This window comes from Echinops telfairi, unplaced genomic scaffold (genome assembly GCF_000313985.2).
Source record: "Echinops telfairi isolate 266 unplaced genomic scaffold, ASM31398v2 ScPeMD7_2;HRSCAF=8, whole genome shotgun sequence".
Classification (NCBI taxonomy): domain Eukaryota; kingdom Metazoa; phylum Chordata; class Mammalia; order Afrosoricida; family Tenrecidae; genus Echinops; species Echinops telfairi.
In genome coordinates this window covers 7,098,917-7,115,000 of record NW_022103898.1, presented here as the reverse complement: position 1 = coordinate 7,115,000, position 16,084 = coordinate 7,098,917, and the positions used below count along the sequence as shown (strand labels likewise).

Sequence of the window (16,084 nt, the reverse complement as noted above, 5' to 3'; positions counted from 1 at the left end):
GTGTGCATGCTGGTCCCACCAGTCCCCTCCTGGAGGTGGTCAGCAACCAGGGGTCCATGTGGAGGCTTGCCAGGGTCCCCACTAAGAAGGCCTCACATGGTAAGTGAAATCTTAGATCCCCTTCTGAAGTTGGGGGCCCAGGAAGGAGCATGGGGTCGGGGTACGGCTAGAGCCTGGAAGAAGGTGTAGGAGCCATGGTGGGGAGGGTGTCCCACACAGGCGCTCACTCCCCCGCAGTTGCTGCCCACCTGGGTCCAGGGCTCAGTCCTCCACAGACCAGGTAGGGTGGCTCCACCCCTGATGGGCAGGCGGGCAGCATCCCAGCTGTCTGGGGACCAGAGGCCCAGCCGAGAGGGAGCGGTGGGGAACACAGCCACTACCCTGGGCAGCCTCCTGGGGCCCCAGTGTGGGTCTCGGGGGCCACACTTGCAGGGGTCACCCAGGGGACAGGCTCTGTCCTCGGCAGTGTCTCTTCAAGCTGGCATCCACGGCCCCAACCTTCTCGCTCTGGGATCATCCACCCCGCAGGGCCCCTGAGGGCCCCGGCACCAGCCTCAGTGGGCACACAGCCTTGGCAGCTCATGGGAAGTGCCCATTCCTTTCCAATGCCACCTCCCCCTGCGGCCTTCCTGGAGACCTTCCCCACTGTCCATCCTCCAGTCGCCCTCGGCAGCCGTGTCCTGCTGGGCTGTGAGCTTGGGCACCAACTCCCCACCCCCCTCCCGGCCCTCCTCCCGGCAGGCCCCTAGCTCAGGTGCACGGGAACCCCAAAGAAGGGTTGCTGGGGAGCACCTGCCTGCAGCATGCCATGCATCCGCCAGGTGGCAGCACGACACCGCTGAAGCCAGAGCCCCTGGGGGAGGACACTGGGGACACGTACTGGCCCCTCTCTGTGTCTCCCTGAGTGATGGGGCACAAAGGCCCCAGGGAAGCGGGGTGGCCACCCCGGTCATTCTGTGGAGACCACAGGACAGGTGGGACGGGGGTCCTGGTGGGGGGCAGGGGAGGGGGCTCACCCTGGCACGTGCGCTCGTCGGTCAGCAGCTTGTAGCCCTTGCGGCAGCTGCACTCGAAGCTGCCCACGGTGTTGCGGCAGAAGTGGTCGCAGCCCCCGTTGTTCACAAGGCACTCGGTGATGTCTGTGGGGGCCGGTGGGGGAGAGAGGGAGAGGGCACCGGGAGCCCGAGGTGAGGCAGTGCCACCCCCAGCCCTCTCGGCTCACACATAGAGGGGCAGGGCCATGACGGAGACAACGACACTGTGCTCCCTTCTTTCCACAGCCCGAGAGGTGGTGGGGCCACAGGCAATCTGTGCCCCGTGCTGGGCCCTGGGGATGGGGGTGGGGTGGGGAGAGGGAGGTCTCACAGCCCCGTCTCAGAGAGGAGGCTGGGGCAGGAGCTGGGGGGGCTGGGCTTACCCCTGGCCCGTCTTGGCACAGTTCCCCTCCCTTCCCTCGCCCCAGCCCTGCCTGCGTGAAATGTCGCCTCCAAGGATCCCTGGTGGCTGAAGTACCACCAGGGCTAAAGTGCTCAGCCGTGATGTCAAGGCTGGTGGTTCGAACCCGCCCTCCGCATGCTCCTCCACAGACCCTGGCGGTGGGCCTCTGTGAAGACCCACGGCCTTGGAAACCCGAGGGGCCAGCTTTGCCGCTGTGAGGTCACCATCGTGCTTGGTGAGGCAGAGGGGCAGCAAAAAAACGGAAGGCCCGCAAGGAGAGAGCTCGGCAAGTGGCGGCAACACTGGGCTCAGGCACAGGAAGGGCGGGGGTGGCGTGGGAGCGTGCAGCGCTGTGCTCTGCTGTCCCTGGGGTCGCTATGGGTCGGAGCTGACCCCGCAATCAGCACAAGGTCACCTTGGAGCCCTGGCGCCCTAGTGGTCACAAGGTGGCTGGGAAGCCAAAGGCCGGCAGTTTGAGATCACCGGCGGCTCTGAGAGGGGAGGCAGGTCTCTCAGTCTCAGAAGCGGACGGGGCGGTTCGAGCCTGTCCTAGAGGGTGGCTGGGACCTGACGGCAGTGGGAATGAACGAGAAAGTCAGGTCCCAGGAGTCAGAGCTGACTCAGTGGCCACCGGTTTGGCCTGAGCAGCTCGGCCTGCTGCAGCCAGTGCTGCGGTACTTCGTCCGGCAGGCCCCTCTCCCGTGGCCTTGTCCCCCGGGGACCCCTCAGCCCTAACTTCCAGGCCCCGCTGCAGACATGACCAACAAAGAGGGAACTTTCCGGATGGAGAGCTCCCACCTCCAACTCTGAGAGGCCCCGCAGTGACACGGGGGCCCCCTTGACTGCGAGCCTCTGGGGAGGGGAGCAGGTGGCCACACTGGGCCTCTGTGCAGCGACCGGTGGGTTTGAAGCCCTGAACTTGTGCTTAGCAGCCCAGAGGCCTAGCCCACTGCCTACCAGTGGGCAGGGCTCCTGGCTGGAGAAGCAAAGGCAGGACCCGAGGGTCAGTCGGCCGCCCTCTCTGGCCCCGCAGCAGGGACACGAGAAGGACTTCCCCTTTGGTCAAGCACTGCAGGGTGCACAAGTGCCATCAGAGTCCCACCCTGGCTCAGTGACGAGAGGACCGTGTTCCCCAATTTACAGACAGGGGAGTCTTCCCTGCACCTCTCTCGTGGCTGCTTCGGCAGACCAGGAATGCTCTCACAGTAAACCTCGGCACCAGCAAGCACTGAGCAGATGCCAGGTTTGTGGTCCAGAGCCTTGGGGAGGGTGGGCTGATAGAGAGTTGGCTGAGACGCCTGAGGCCGGGTGCATTTCGGGGAGTACACCCCACCACAGGGTGCACCCGGCACCCCCACCCTTGGCCAGCCTCTCTGGGAACCTCTGTCCTGCTGGGTCTTCCTAGAGCCCTCTCAGACCTCCGGACCAGGAGGTAGGAGCCTGAGGGGCTGCACCGAGAGGGAGGGGCTACTCGGGCCCCACAAACCCTGGTCCACCTGATCCCACTCTCTTCAGCTGGGGCTTCTGCTCCCCGGACTCTGTGATATTAGGTTAAATGACTCTCCCAAACTCAGGGCTCTCGAGTCCAGGCTGACTCCTAGCGAGCCTACAGGACAGGGCAGGACTGCTCCCGGGAGTTTCCCACACTGTAACTCTATGGGAGCAGAAAATCCAATCTTTGCCCTGCTCGGTTAGATGAGGAATTCATTTGCTTTTTTAGTTTCCAATACTCCTGCCTTGCAGTCTCAGTAAATCTGCACATCGGGGAGGGGAGGGGGGCAGCTGAGCCCAGTCCCCTTGGCAGGCAAGGCACCTGCCGCATCGCTGCATGGAGTCAGGCCACGTGGAGGAACCTATCCTGAGACAGACCTGGGGTGGGTTCACCTCCACCTGCCCTCGGGGGCCACTGTCTGCACTTTCCACAAGGTTGTCTTCTCGAGGTCCCCAGCCAGGGCCCAAGCTGCTGCATTTGTCCCCAGTGAGGGGCGACCCCAGCACCTCTGGGTCCTAGGCTCCTTGGGTGGGTCACGTGAAGGTTAACCCACCTGGGGGCGGGGCAGGATTCTGGAGTCTTGGGGAGGATGGGGCTCCCGGCATAGCCCCCCTGGGCTCCCCCTGGCAGGCCCCACCAGCAGCCTTGGGAGGGGACTGCGCCAGGTCTAGCCTCATGTCCCCACCTGCTAATGCTGGAAGAGGTGGTGAGCTGGCGCTCCCAGGTGACTGGAGCAGTGGGGCCTCCTCAGGAACCCCCTGCCCCAGCCCTCTCCTGCAGCACGGGCTGTCCGCTGTCACCATAGTGACCAGACAGGGGAGGGAGGCATGTTTGTGGAGGCCTGGCCTGGGTAGCTGCTGCCTGGGGTCAGTGGGAGGGAGCCCCGATTATTGGAGGGCTGGGCTCCCCCCACACCAGCCAGTCGGCCCCCTCTGGGGCCCCGGGCTTCCCCTGCCCAGTGCCACACTCTACTTCCAGGGTGACTGGCTCCTGAGAGGCTGCAGGAGCTGCAGGACCAGACTGTGCAGTGCCCCCCTACCCCATGCAGGGACAGAGGGGCTTGTCTCAGGACCAGGCCCTGCCTCTCCTCTCGCCAGGGCCCCCAGTACTCCTCTGTCCTCACCCCATTCCTGCTCCCCCTGCTCATGGACCAGTCCCTGTGGCCCTCTGCAGCCTGCCCGCCTGCCTGCTTCTCTCCGCCCGGTTTGTCTGTGCCATGGGGATCAAACGCCCTCACCTGCCCACCCGCCCCTCTCGAAGCCACCCCGGGAATTATCTCTGGAGTTAGCCTCGTGGGGGGTGGCAAGGGGTCCTGGAGAGCAGAGGCAGGGCTCAGCAAGTCACTGCCCGGGAGGGTGGATGGACTGACAGACTGACTGATTGGCTGAGCGAAGCCAGACCAGGGGGACAATGGGTCCTGCAGGAGAACATTCCGATGTTGATGAGAATGTGTGTGTGAGTGGGGGGCGGGGGTGGGTGGGTAGTGAGGGGAGAACTAGAGAGTCACCCAGCCCCACTCCCCTGCCCCACTAAGGCATCCCAGGGGCCATGGCGTAGGGCTCTGGGAGGGAGGAGAGGGAGGCATGGGGACCACCTGGCTGGGAGGGGAGGCAACCAGATGGAAGACACCTTCCTGACCAGGGTGCTGGGGTGGGGCAGTGGGGGAGGCTCCCCTAGACTCTTCTTGAAGGGTTAGAAGAGTGGTTCTCAACCTTCCTCATGCCGCGACCCTTTCATACAGTTCCTCATGTGGTGATGACCCCCCAACCAGAACATTATTTTTGTTGCTACTTCACTACTTCATCCCTGTCATTTTGCTACTGTTAGGAATTGGGTGACCCCTGTGAAAGGGTCATTCGACGCCCAAAGGGGTCGAGACCCACAGGTTGAGAACCGCTGGTCGAGGTTGTTCTCTGTCCTTTCCGGCGAGTATCTGCCTCGGCTGCTGTCTCTGGGTCTGTCTCGGTGTGTCACTACTTAGCTCAGACTCGCTCTCCGTTCTAATCGTCTATCTCTCCTTCCTCCCGCTTTCCTTCTCTCCTGCCCCGGCCCTCTGTAACCGCCAGTTGACTTCTTTGGGTGTGAAAACCACGTGGCGTGGCTGTCTTCTTTTGCACCCGTGGTCTGTCTCAGACGGGATTTTCCTTCACGGATGGATTCACTCGCTCAGCAGGACAGCTCCCAGATCCAGCAGCATCTCGAGGAGTTTGGCTGCATCACCATCCTCCTTTAGGGATGCGTAGTATTCCATCGGGCAGTTGGAACAGACTGCCTCTATCCATCCTCCCCCCATGGGCATCGAGCTGTGAATGCACGGCGGTGAACGAGGGTGGCATCTGCCAGTAGGAGCCTGAAATCCCAGGACCTTAAGTGTCACGATCTCTGAAAACACCCGGGCTCCCTTTGCCCACCTGCACTGGCACCCTGTGACTGCAGCTGCTTGGTCATCCAGAGCCAGGGGGATGGGCACCCAGCCTCGCCATGGGACTGCCGAGCAGTATCAAATGCAAGCCTAAGCGTGCCCATCCCCACGAGGCTCTCAGACACCGGCCCAAGTCCTTGCCATGGCCACCGGGCCGGTCTTCTATCGGCGATCAGGGTGTCCGGCTGCCTCTGCAGCCACCCTGCTGGGCACACCATCCCCACCCCTCTCCACAGGGGCCCCGGCCCTCAGCTCGGAAGGCCTGCCCTGAAGCTTGCCTCAGGACCTGCTCCTCTGGGGCCTGCCCACTGGGTCAATACTACCAGGCGTGAGCACCCCAGGGTGTGCCAGCTCCCAACAGGGCTTGCCTAGGTTTGGTCAAAGGGCTAAGTAGGACTCACCCAGGTTCAAGAGGTGATTGTTTCTGGTGGAGCTGCAGGGGCCAGTGAGCACCCCTGGGACGGGATGAGGCTGGGCCATGGTCAGCACCAGCCCCCAGCTCCATCTGGTTAGGGTCGGGACCAGTGTGCTCCGGGCCTTCACCTCCCCCTTCCCGGGTGGGTGCTGTGCCTGGTCTGTGCACCCTGGCGGGATAGCGGCCTGAGTGGACACATGATGACGGAGGCTCCATGGGGAATGGCCAGGCTCTGGCACGTCTCCTGGGCAGGATAGCCCTCTGGGGCTTCCCCTCAGCCTGGCGTGCCCAGCTCAGGTCACATGTCACCGGCCACCACAACCACAGCTGGAAGGGACCTCGGCTACTCACAGGCCAGGGCGCCACCGCCACTGAGCTGGTTCTGACTCATAGAGACCCTCTCTAGGGCTCCCAGGGGGTCCACCTTTGCAGGAGCAGGCAGCCTTCTTTCTCTCCCGGGGTGGTTAGCGGGATCCTCACACCAACAGGCAGAAGGACAATGATTTCTTTCCACCGTCCCGGGCTGTCCCAGCGAGAGCTGATATGGAGGTAGGCAGTCTGTCAGGTGCTGATCTGTGCGGCGGGAGAGCACCCAGCTCACGCTGGCTCAGGCCTCTCCCACCAGTAGGCCAGTGGCCGGAGGACACCGGGGAGGCTCACAGGGACTCGAAGGCCATCTTGGGCGGGGGACTGTGCCTCATCCAACCCCTCTGTCCCCTACTTGCAGGGGCTTTGGTACCCAGGCCTCCTAACGCTGCCCTCCAATGACGTGGCTTATTGTTGCCCGGCAGGGCTGTCCAGCCAGCCCTGACTCACAGCGATCCCGTGGTCATGCACAATGGAAGGAAACACCGCCCGGCCCTGTGCCATCCCTGCCCTCATCGCCACGTGGAGCCCGCTGTGGTAGCCAGGGTACAGTCCACCTCGTCAGGGTCTTCGGCTTCCTCTCTTTTTCTTTTCGATGCTCGTCCACTCCCCCAGCCATGCCGTCCTTGCCCGTGGCCTGGTCTCTCCGGAGAGCACGTCCCAAAGGCACTTGGTTTCTGAGGAGCAGCCTGGCTGTGCTTCTTCCGAGACAGATGTGTGTGTGTGTGTGATCTCCTGGCGGCCCACGCAGGGCCCGCATTCCTCACCAACACCCCACTTCAAGGCAGCAGGTCTTTGTCCAGCTTCCACACGCAGCCGAGGCCGCTGAAGACACCATGGCTTGGGCCAGGTGTGAGAAGGCCGGGCGGCCCAAGTGGTTATGAGCTGGGCTGGGATCCGTCAGGTCAGCTACTCAGAGGGAGACAGATGGGGTTTTCCACTCCCGTGAACAGCGGCAGTCTTGGAACCTCACAGGGGCCAGTTCTACCCTGCCCTACATGGGGGAGAGGCGTTGGCATCGCCTTGATGGCAGCGGGTTTGCTTTCTGGGGGCGTGGGGGGTCAAGCAGGCATACCTTAGCCCTCAAAGTGGCATTTGGAAAAGTGGGACGTTGACTGTGCTCATACAGGACCTGGTCACAGAAGGAGGGGCAGCCGGCCATTCAAACAGAGCAAGGGTGGGGGAGGGGGCGCCTGGTTTAAGGTGGGAGAGGGGCTGGGGGTGCGGATGGCCTCCTCTTATCACGCTCCCACCTTTTGTGTGCCGAGCAAACAAAAGAGAAGCCGGACTACGTGCAGAAGAAGGTGCGGAGCATGGGGATCAGAGGCAGGCTTATGAACAGCCTGCGATAGGCAGGGGAAACACCTTGCGTGCTAGGAGGGAGGAGGCCTGGGGGCGCGTGCTGATGAAGCTCCAGGCTGGCAGCCGTCAGCGTGGACCCCGCCTCAGTGGGAGGGAGACCCACATCCTCCCTCTGGGGCCAACGAGCACCAACATGCTCAACAGAGACAAGGCTGAAGATCTCAGGGGTGTCATTGTGCTTGGGCCCGTAAGCAGTGGCCGTGGGGACACACTGCCTGAGCAAGTGCTTTAGAAAACCTCACCAGACAGCCTGTGAGGCCATGCTGACCCTGCACAGCCACCCTCTAGGACAGGGCAGTGCTGCCCCTGCCGCTTGAGGAGACGGCCACTCTGCGCGGGCATGGAAAGCACAGTGACTGGTGGTTTTGAACTTTAGACTTCGGGGTTAGCAGCCCAACGCCTCTCCCAAGGGTCAACAAGTAGAGGGGTCACTTTGCGGGACAGTGCCTGACTGGAGCCATGGCTTTACAGTGGGTTCCGGATCGTGGCCACCCTGGGGGCCGAGGAGCCTGGCCCGTGGGGTTCTAAGCTGCCATGGCTCCGGGAACAGGGTGAGAGTGCAACGGTGGGTGCGGAGTCTGGTGCTTCACCACGGTGCCTCAGGGCTCCCAGCACCCCAAGGCCTTTGTCCAGATGGATTATTTGCCTATGGTTGGTCTACCCTGCACTGTGGGGCTGCCCGCTCCCTCCCTCCCCTCCCCCAACTGTCTCTTCCCCTGTCCCCTTGCCTCTCAGTGACAAGCGTCCACAACTTGGTGCCCTTGTGCCGAGTCCTTCTTTTCCCAAAAGGACAAGATGACCGTCACTTCCCAGGAGACCCGACTCCCTGACACTTTGCTCGGTGGGACACCCCAGGGTCTCTGATTCTGGGGAGGACACGTACTGTGCCCGCCCCCTGGGGATGTACTGGGCAGCGGCCCTCCGAGACCCTTCCAGTCCTGTGGGAGAGACGCCGTATAACGGGTTCACCCTGCGGGCAGCCAACTCTCTGAGCCTCCTCTCCTGCCCAAACCCCAGTCCCGGGTGTCACAGAGGGGAACTGCTCCGCGGCGTGGGTGGGAGGGCAGCTGGCTGCTAACAGAGCCAGCAGGGGCCCGAGCCCGACAGCCATCTGAGAGAGGGCAAGGGTGGCCCGTGGTGTCAGGAGCCCTAGGGAGCAGCAGTCCAGCTCTGTCCTCGAAGGCTGCGGTGGACCAGAACCGACTTGGCGGCAGTGGGTTTGGTTTGGACTTTGAATCTTTTAAGAAGCAACCTGCGTCAGGCTATCCACCTGCGGGCAGCTGGTGGGATGGGACCGCCGCAGTCTCAGTGTCAGTAGCCCAGTGCAGAGACCTGTGCCCCCAGTGCCATAGCCACGGGGCTGCTTCTGGGTGCCGCGGCCGTATATGGGGGTTCTGGGGCGGCCAATCTTCCTGGCAGCAGCCAGCCTGTTTCCCTCCTGTGGAGCGGCTGGTGAGTTTGCACTGCGCCCAGGGGCCCGACACTTCCCCCACGACCTCCCCCAAGGGGCCCCGTGACCCTCCTCCCACCAGTCTCTCCTACAGAGGCTCCTGCAGCCCCAATGCCCGGGCCGCTGACCTTTGCACGTCTTCCCGTCTGGCTGTAGCGTGAATCCCACGGGGCAGCTGCAGCGCACGCCGGTGGCTGTGTCCTTGCACGTCCGGTCGCAGCCTCCGTTGTTGACCGCACAGGTCTCTGGGAAGGGAAGACAAGCGCTGAGCACTGCCCGTCCCCTGGGCCAGGAGGCCTGGGCCCAGCCCCACCGCTCACACTTGCCACCCAAGGGCTCCCCCATCTGTAAAATGGGGCTGCTGGGGGTGGGGTAGAAAATGGACGATAGATGGGAAAAATGCAGATGGACGGGTCACTGCAGCCGGGGTCAGGGCCAGCTCCTTACATTCCTGCCCTGCCCGGACAGAGGCTCCAGGCCTGGCCGAGCAGAGCGTGGGCCGCCATCATCTGCCCTCGGCTTGGGATGGCTGGGGCCCTGGCTGCCCGAGCTGGGGAGGATGGTGCGGCCCTGGCTGCCCGAGACCATCCATCACCTCCACGGGCGCTCAGCCAACATCTGTTCCCACTGAGCGGTGAGCCACAGCATCTGGTTTGCGTCCATTTGAAGCCTGTCTAGTCCCCCCCTCCTTCGTAAATTGAAAGGGGCTGGGAGGGGTTGGGGCCTAGTGCACTGGAGCGGGGGAGGCAGCAGAGCCAGGTCAGGGGCTCTTCCTGCACATCTGGCAGACTTTGATCTGGTGGAGCCTGATGGGGAGGGGAGGGGGGTGGCGGGCGTCAAGTGATCACCTGTGGCCCCTGGTGCAGACTGTGTATCCCTCCCCCCCCTCCAACCAGGCTGCAGTTGGTGCCTGCCCTGGGGCCCTTCCCCACGGCCCCGCTGGGTGCCTGCCAGGGCCTGTTTTTTGGGGGGGCCAGCCTTTCTGCTGCTGGACCTCTTGGGGGAGGCATGTGGAGATGGAATAGAGTGGGGGTACATGAGCGTCTACCCCACTGCCAGACACCCCTCTTTCCCACTAGACCAAACCCCGTTCTCTTGAACTTCAACTTGGAAGGGGGTGTTTCTGAGGGGGTGGAAGTGGGGCTACCTGCTGCAGAGCCCGTCTGCCGCCTCACAGCCAAGAGCCAGCACTGTTGCTGTACGTGACTTTGGGTGATGCCCCCCCCCACCCATGCTCCATGCCATGGCCTCTGTGGAAGCAGGCAGACAGGCCCATCTTCTGAGACCCACTGCGGGTGGGGGTGGGGCAGGGGATCCAGCACACCAGCCTTTCAGCGAGTGGTCGAGGGATTATCCACTGCCCCCTCGAGTCCCCTTGGCCTGGCTCAGAGGTCCACCTGGGCAGGGACAGAGGACCTAGTGAGCCAGGCAAGCATGGGTGGAACTGTGCCTCTTCACTCATCTCCCCTACATTCAAGAGTCTGCTCCTTGGGGTGCCTGGCCCCCATCCCCTGCCTCTAGACTAGGGCCTGCAGAGAGCTGGCCTGCTGCCCCTGCTCAAGGGTGCTCTCATGTTGCACCTGGGTGGAGGGAGAGGGGGGCACCTGGGCCAGGGAGAGGGGCAGGGCCTGAGTACTTGCTCTTCGTCATGGCCGTTTGTGTGGGCAGCAGGGCGTCCGTGGGTTTAGACGCTCAGCCATAGATATTTCCTATTTCCCGTAGGCACCCCTGCACCTGAGGCCTTGTCTCTCAGAGTCTCTGCACGTCCCAGCTCCCTGTTCCCCAATGCGTGTCCTTCAAAGCCCACCCAGAGGAACCCCCGAGGGCCCTGTGTCAGCACAGGCAGTGGTCAGGGCAGCCCTGCTGGGCAGGGGTGGGTCTGGGGGCGGGTTCTCCTGGAGCCGGCCACCCTCCTCGCTGACCCTGCTTGTGGCCAGTGCAATGAGGCCCAGGCCCTCCTCCCTTGTGCTGGAGCAGCAGCTGTTCAGTAAACGCTCCTGCTGGGCCCTCTCCTGGGCATGTCCCAGGTGCTGTCGGATCCTGGCATGCCCTGGAGTGCTGTCCAATGGGGCGCCCTCTCTGGAAGTCGGCAGAGAATGGGTTGGTTTTCCAGGAATGGGGAGTTAAGGCTTGCCCCTCAGTAGTGGGGGCGGGCTGACCCCGAGGCATCTCCGTGGGGAGGAGTTGAGGGCTGGGTTCCTGAGAAAGGATCTCAGGAGCCCCTCCACTTCTGAAGGGGCTGGGTGGTCCTTGGAACTCATTCATCAGAGTGGAAGGGGCTTTGGGGGTCCCCAGCCCCACCTATCCCCAGGGCAGACCGAAGTTGAAAAGTGGGGTCTAAATGGCTCTCTGCATATCCCCCCAGTGTAAGGAGCCTGAGCTTCAGTTTGAACACAGGACCCTGGGGCTCCTGGAAGGGCCCGAGATGCCCACAGGCCTTTCCCATACCTCACTTGGCACTTCCCCCTCCCCTCCCCTGCTGTCCCCAGCCGTCAGCAGCCCTGGGAGCCCCCACTCTTGGTGCTCCCCTCTTCTGACAGGCCTGTCAGTGCCTGACTTACAGGTTACAGAGCGGGACAGCGCAACCAGCCATGCCCACCAGGCTCCCTTGGGTGAGGGCACTCGGCAGCTTCCAGCCAGCCCAACTCTGGCCCATGCCACTTTTAGGGGTCTGCTGGCCAGAGCCCAGGGGCCTGCTGGAGCCTTGGGCTCAGCCCTCACTTTCTTCTTCCTCGTCTGGCTCCTCCCAGAGCTCCCCATCTCGGCAAGCGCCACCCCTCTGCTAAGGTCGAATCCCAGGAGTTCCCGCTGCTCCTTTGCCCCAGCAGCGCCCGGGCCCTGGCCCTGGCCCCAAGGTCCATCTTCTGATGCCACTCTGCTCTGCTACGGGTCCCTCCTAGTCCAGGGCACCTCCGCTACGGGACCCTGCACCTCTGTGGGTGCCTCCTCTGGACCAGACCATTGATCTGGGTGGCCAGGGCACTTGTTCCCAACTGGAAATTAGGCTGAAGCACAGCCTACAATGGCACCCGCCACCCAGGGTCACACAACCAGCCAGCAGCCCTGTTCACCAAGCTCTTCCTTGGTCCTGGGGTCCGGAGTAGGGTGAGTTTGCCCTCAGCACCCCTCCTGCCCACCGGCCCTCCCTTGTCCTATGTGGACCCTCATCGGTGACTCACGGCTGCTAAGAGTCAGTGCTGACTACAGCGCCCCCCGTGGGGTTCCCAGACTGTTGTCAGGGGTTGGAAGTGCAGTCTTTCTCCTGCGACCATGGGTGCTGTGGCCCGTAACTCCCACGCCTCTGGGCTCCTTCCTCTGTGACAAGAACAGCTCTCGCCACGGAAGATTGGCTGTGACTGGGCACGGGGGAGGGGCCTGGGCTGATTCTTGCTGGTGGCCCGGGGAATAGCTCAGGCCTGGGGCAGCAGTGCCAGCCCCTACACACAGCCTCCAGGGGGGCTCTTGTGGGGACAACACGGGGAGGGGACAGAGGCAGGGGGATGCTGACACCCAAGGTGCCAGCCCGGGAGGGGTGTGGCACCAAGGGAGCCCAGACTGCAGGTCCTGAAGGCCTCTGGGAGGGAGGCCCCCTTTCCTAGGCATGACCATCAGCATGACCAGATGCAGGCCGGGCAGCCCCGGTGCCCAGTAGCCTTAGGTCCAGAGTTCTGTGCCTGACTTTGCCAGGGCCAGATAGACATGGGGAGGGGAGGGGAGGTGAGAGAAGGAGCCAGAGACGGGCCCCTCTGGGCTCCAGACCCAGGACAGGACCTGCCATGCTAACTCTCAGGGAAGCCTCTTTTGAGGAGCCGCACCGCACCCTGGAGCTCACGCCAGGGGAGCAATGCTCTAAGGCCAAGCAGGAGCGCTGACCAGCCACCAGCAGGTCCTGCCTCCAAGTCTCACCAGGGAGCCGCACCCAACAGAGTCCCAGTGGGGGTTGGGCCTCCCTTGGTTTCCAGCCCCCGCTGGAGAGTGTGAGGGCACAGTGGACAGGCTGAGAGGGGACCCTGGGCAGGGTGACTGAGCCAGAGCCACCTTGGTCGCAGGGCCAGGCCTGTTTGGTTTTTTAAAAAACATCCAGGCAAAAGTCTGCACTGCGAAGTCGGGGGCCGGAGGACGCCTCCGGTGTGGCCACCTTGGACAGTCAGTACCACGACTCCACACCCAGGGAGTGCCGGCAGGGCCGGCCTGACTAGCAAAACCAGCCCCTTCCTGCCCGAGCAGCATTCCCACAGACCCCCCCATGAGCCTTCCTGAGAACCTCTGAGGGGGACTTTCCTATCAGAGGTCTTCACTCCACCACGGTGGCTGCAGCAACCGCCTCAAATACGACAGGGTCCCTGACGGTGGCCCAGGGCAGCTGTGTAGACCTGACCACACCCAACAGAGGAGCCACCCGAGCCCACCTCCTGGCCCGTGGCTGCTGCCAGGTAGACACCAGGTGCCTGTGGAGTGAGCTGAGCACCGGGAACAGAAGTGGAAGAGGGGCCCCCGAGGCACAGAGCCAGCAAAGGGCAGGCCGAGGGGGCCGTGCTACCCTGAATGCCTGCCTGTTCCTCCTCAGACACAGTGAAACGAAGTCCCAGCCAGCCCCACCCATCGCGCAGAGTCCCCCGGCCAGACGTGTCCTCCAGGCCCTGCCTGGCTCTCACGCCCCCCCCCAGACCCCCCCGCCCACCCGTCCCCCCCCGCCCCCCCCTCGCCCCCCCCCCAGTGAAGGCAGGAGAAGCTGTTGGTCACTCGAGTACCTCACGCCACCAGGGAGAGCCTGGCCTAGTACATGGTGCCTGGCAGGCCTGGGCACACGTTTGTGGCGTGGCTGAGGGGAGCTGGGCAATGTCAAGTGGATGGTAGTACCCCCACCTCCCCCTGGACTACTCACGGGCTCCCAGCATGCAGTAGGTGAAGATGCGGGGGCAGGGATGAGTGGCAGAGGGCATAAGGTTAAGTCTGGATGGGTTCTGGGGGCCCACTCGGGCCAACACCTGAGGGGCCAAGGGGTTGAGAAGAGGGTCAAGGCAGGGCTGGACATGCCCAGGGTCGTGCCTGCCCCAGAAAGGTGGCCGTGGCTGCAGGATGGGGGCTGGGAGATGGGGGAACTGGACCCGCATCCAGAACGAGGTCTCAGGGGATTCCACATGAGGTTCACGTTCAGGAGACATGGAGGCTCTGGGCCTGACCGCAGTGCCGAGTCTCCTAGCCCCCATGAGGGGACAGGACTGTGGAGGCAGCAAGCTGGGGCTCCCTGTCCTCTCAGTCCCCCTGGGCGGTCATGCAGGAATATTCTGCTTCATCAGGGCAGGGGCTGGCTGGGGAGTTGGGGCCTGGTGCACCCCGGGGTCCTGCATGCATGAGGGCAAAGTGTCTACCAGCCTGAGGGCCACAGGCCTTGCAGTGTGTATGGAACTGTCCGACTGATGCCCCTGCAAGGGGGTGGGTGGGCACCGTCCCAGGCCCCCGTCACAATCCCTGAGGCAGGGGGACCAGGAACTGCCCATCCACCTCACAACCCCCAGAGGGAAGGGGCTTACTTACCCAGCTCATCCCGGGGCCAGGGAATAACCCACATAAACCCAAGTGTGTGCCAGAGCTGAGTGGTCCCAGGGACTCATGGACACCTGCCTTTGGGTGTCCACCGTGTGATTCTGGTGGAGCCCACCCCCTCCACTTGGATGGACACAGCGCTATGGACCACCACGGGCCTCCGAGGTCACTCACTGCCCACAGTCCCCCTGTGGCTACAGGACCCTTCTCCACAATCCCACTGTGATCTCCCGGGCTCCTGCCCCCGGGCCTTCCCTGCTGGAACTCCTCCAGGTCTCTCATACACCCCTCCACAGGGACTGGCTAAACGGAGGCTCCCCCGCGCCCCCCGCCCAGCAGATGGGCCACAACAGCCTCGGCAGTCGGCAATAGGGGTGGGATCACGTCCTGAGCCCCCAGCATGGCTCTCCCTCCTGCCCTCATTTCTGAGCTGAGAACATGGCGTGGAGCAGCCTATCCTGTGGCGACTGAGGTACTCTCCCCGCCCCTCCCCCTGAGGGAGGGTCACAGGCACCACTCATGTCTCCAGGGAGGCAGCAAACTCCGAGGGGCCCCCAGTGCCTGATCTGGGACCTTCTCAGGCAGGGCCAGGCACATCCTCCTGTCAGGCTGGGTTCCCGGTGGTGCCAGGGTCTGGTGCCCCAGCTCTGTCCCACTCCCAGGGTGGCCCTGGGTGGGTCACATCCCGCTAGCCTCGGTCTCCTCCCTTTTTCTCTGACAAGCACTGTGCCTGCACCCACAGGCCCTCCCAACACAGAGGCATCATGCTGCCCACATGTCACCACGCTGAGTGTCCATGGGACTGGGCTGAGGACCTCCACCTGAGCCTCCGGCCAGGGGGCGGTCACACCTGGGACCACTGACGGAGGCCTGGAGGAGTCCTGGACTGGGGAGCTGGGCGGCTGCCTCACAGGCTCGTGGGGAAAGCGCTGTGGGGGGACGGGGGGTGCCCCAGAGGAAGGAGGCTTGGGGGAAGGGGCGGGGAAAGCGAGGCATGAGGAGGTGGGAGATGCTGTCTGGGACTCTCACTGTGCCGGGAGTGGCAGTGAGGAGCTAGGGGCGGGGTCTGCCTCCCGTGTCTCCTTCAGAGCAGCCAGCAGCCACAATGGGTGGGCACCCTACAGTGGGCACCATGAACACCGCCACCGCGGCTGAGCCACTTTTGACTGTGGGGCCCTGTGGGAGGGGGCAGTGCCGCTCTGCAGGGGTTCCAAGGATGCAGACCTTGAAGAATCAGACAGCCTCATCTTTCTCCTGTGGAACCACTGGTGGCTTTGAACTGCTGACCTTTTGTAGAGCAGTTGTGATCACGCCCTTAGCAGACAAGCTCAACCGCGGACTTGGAGATAGGTGTTTCCCCTGCATTGTCCAAGAGCCCCCAAGGGCACCACTTCCATAGGAAGTGGGGCTGGGGACTCCAGCAGGCTAGAGGGGTTCTGTGGTGCTCACTCTGAAAGTGGAGCAAGGCCACAAGCCAAGGGGTGTGGGTGGACTCCAGAAGCTGGCCACTGCTTGGAACGTAGCCTCCAGAGGGAACCAGCCCCGCCCGCACCTGGCCTCTTGTCCAGCGGGGCTCTGCGGGTGGACATCGGC

At 63.5% G+C, this 16,084-nt stretch overlaps 1 protein-coding gene across 1 annotated transcript in view; it reads right to left on the bottom strand.

Annotated features, from left to right (window-relative positions):
- SCUBE1 (signal peptide, CUB domain and EGF like domain containing 1) overlaps positions 1–16,084 on the bottom strand; it is a 135,289-nt gene that overhangs the window by 16,525 nt on the left and 102,680 nt on the right. The window contains exons 8-9 of the mRNA XM_045290811.1: positions 9,073–9,189; positions 1,017–1,139 (exon numbers count right to left, since the gene is read on the bottom strand). Coding sequence (XP_045146746.1) covers positions 1,017–1,139; positions 9,073–9,189 — 240 coding nt within the window. The remainder of the gene's footprint in view (positions 1–1,016; positions 1,140–9,072; positions 9,190–16,084) is intronic.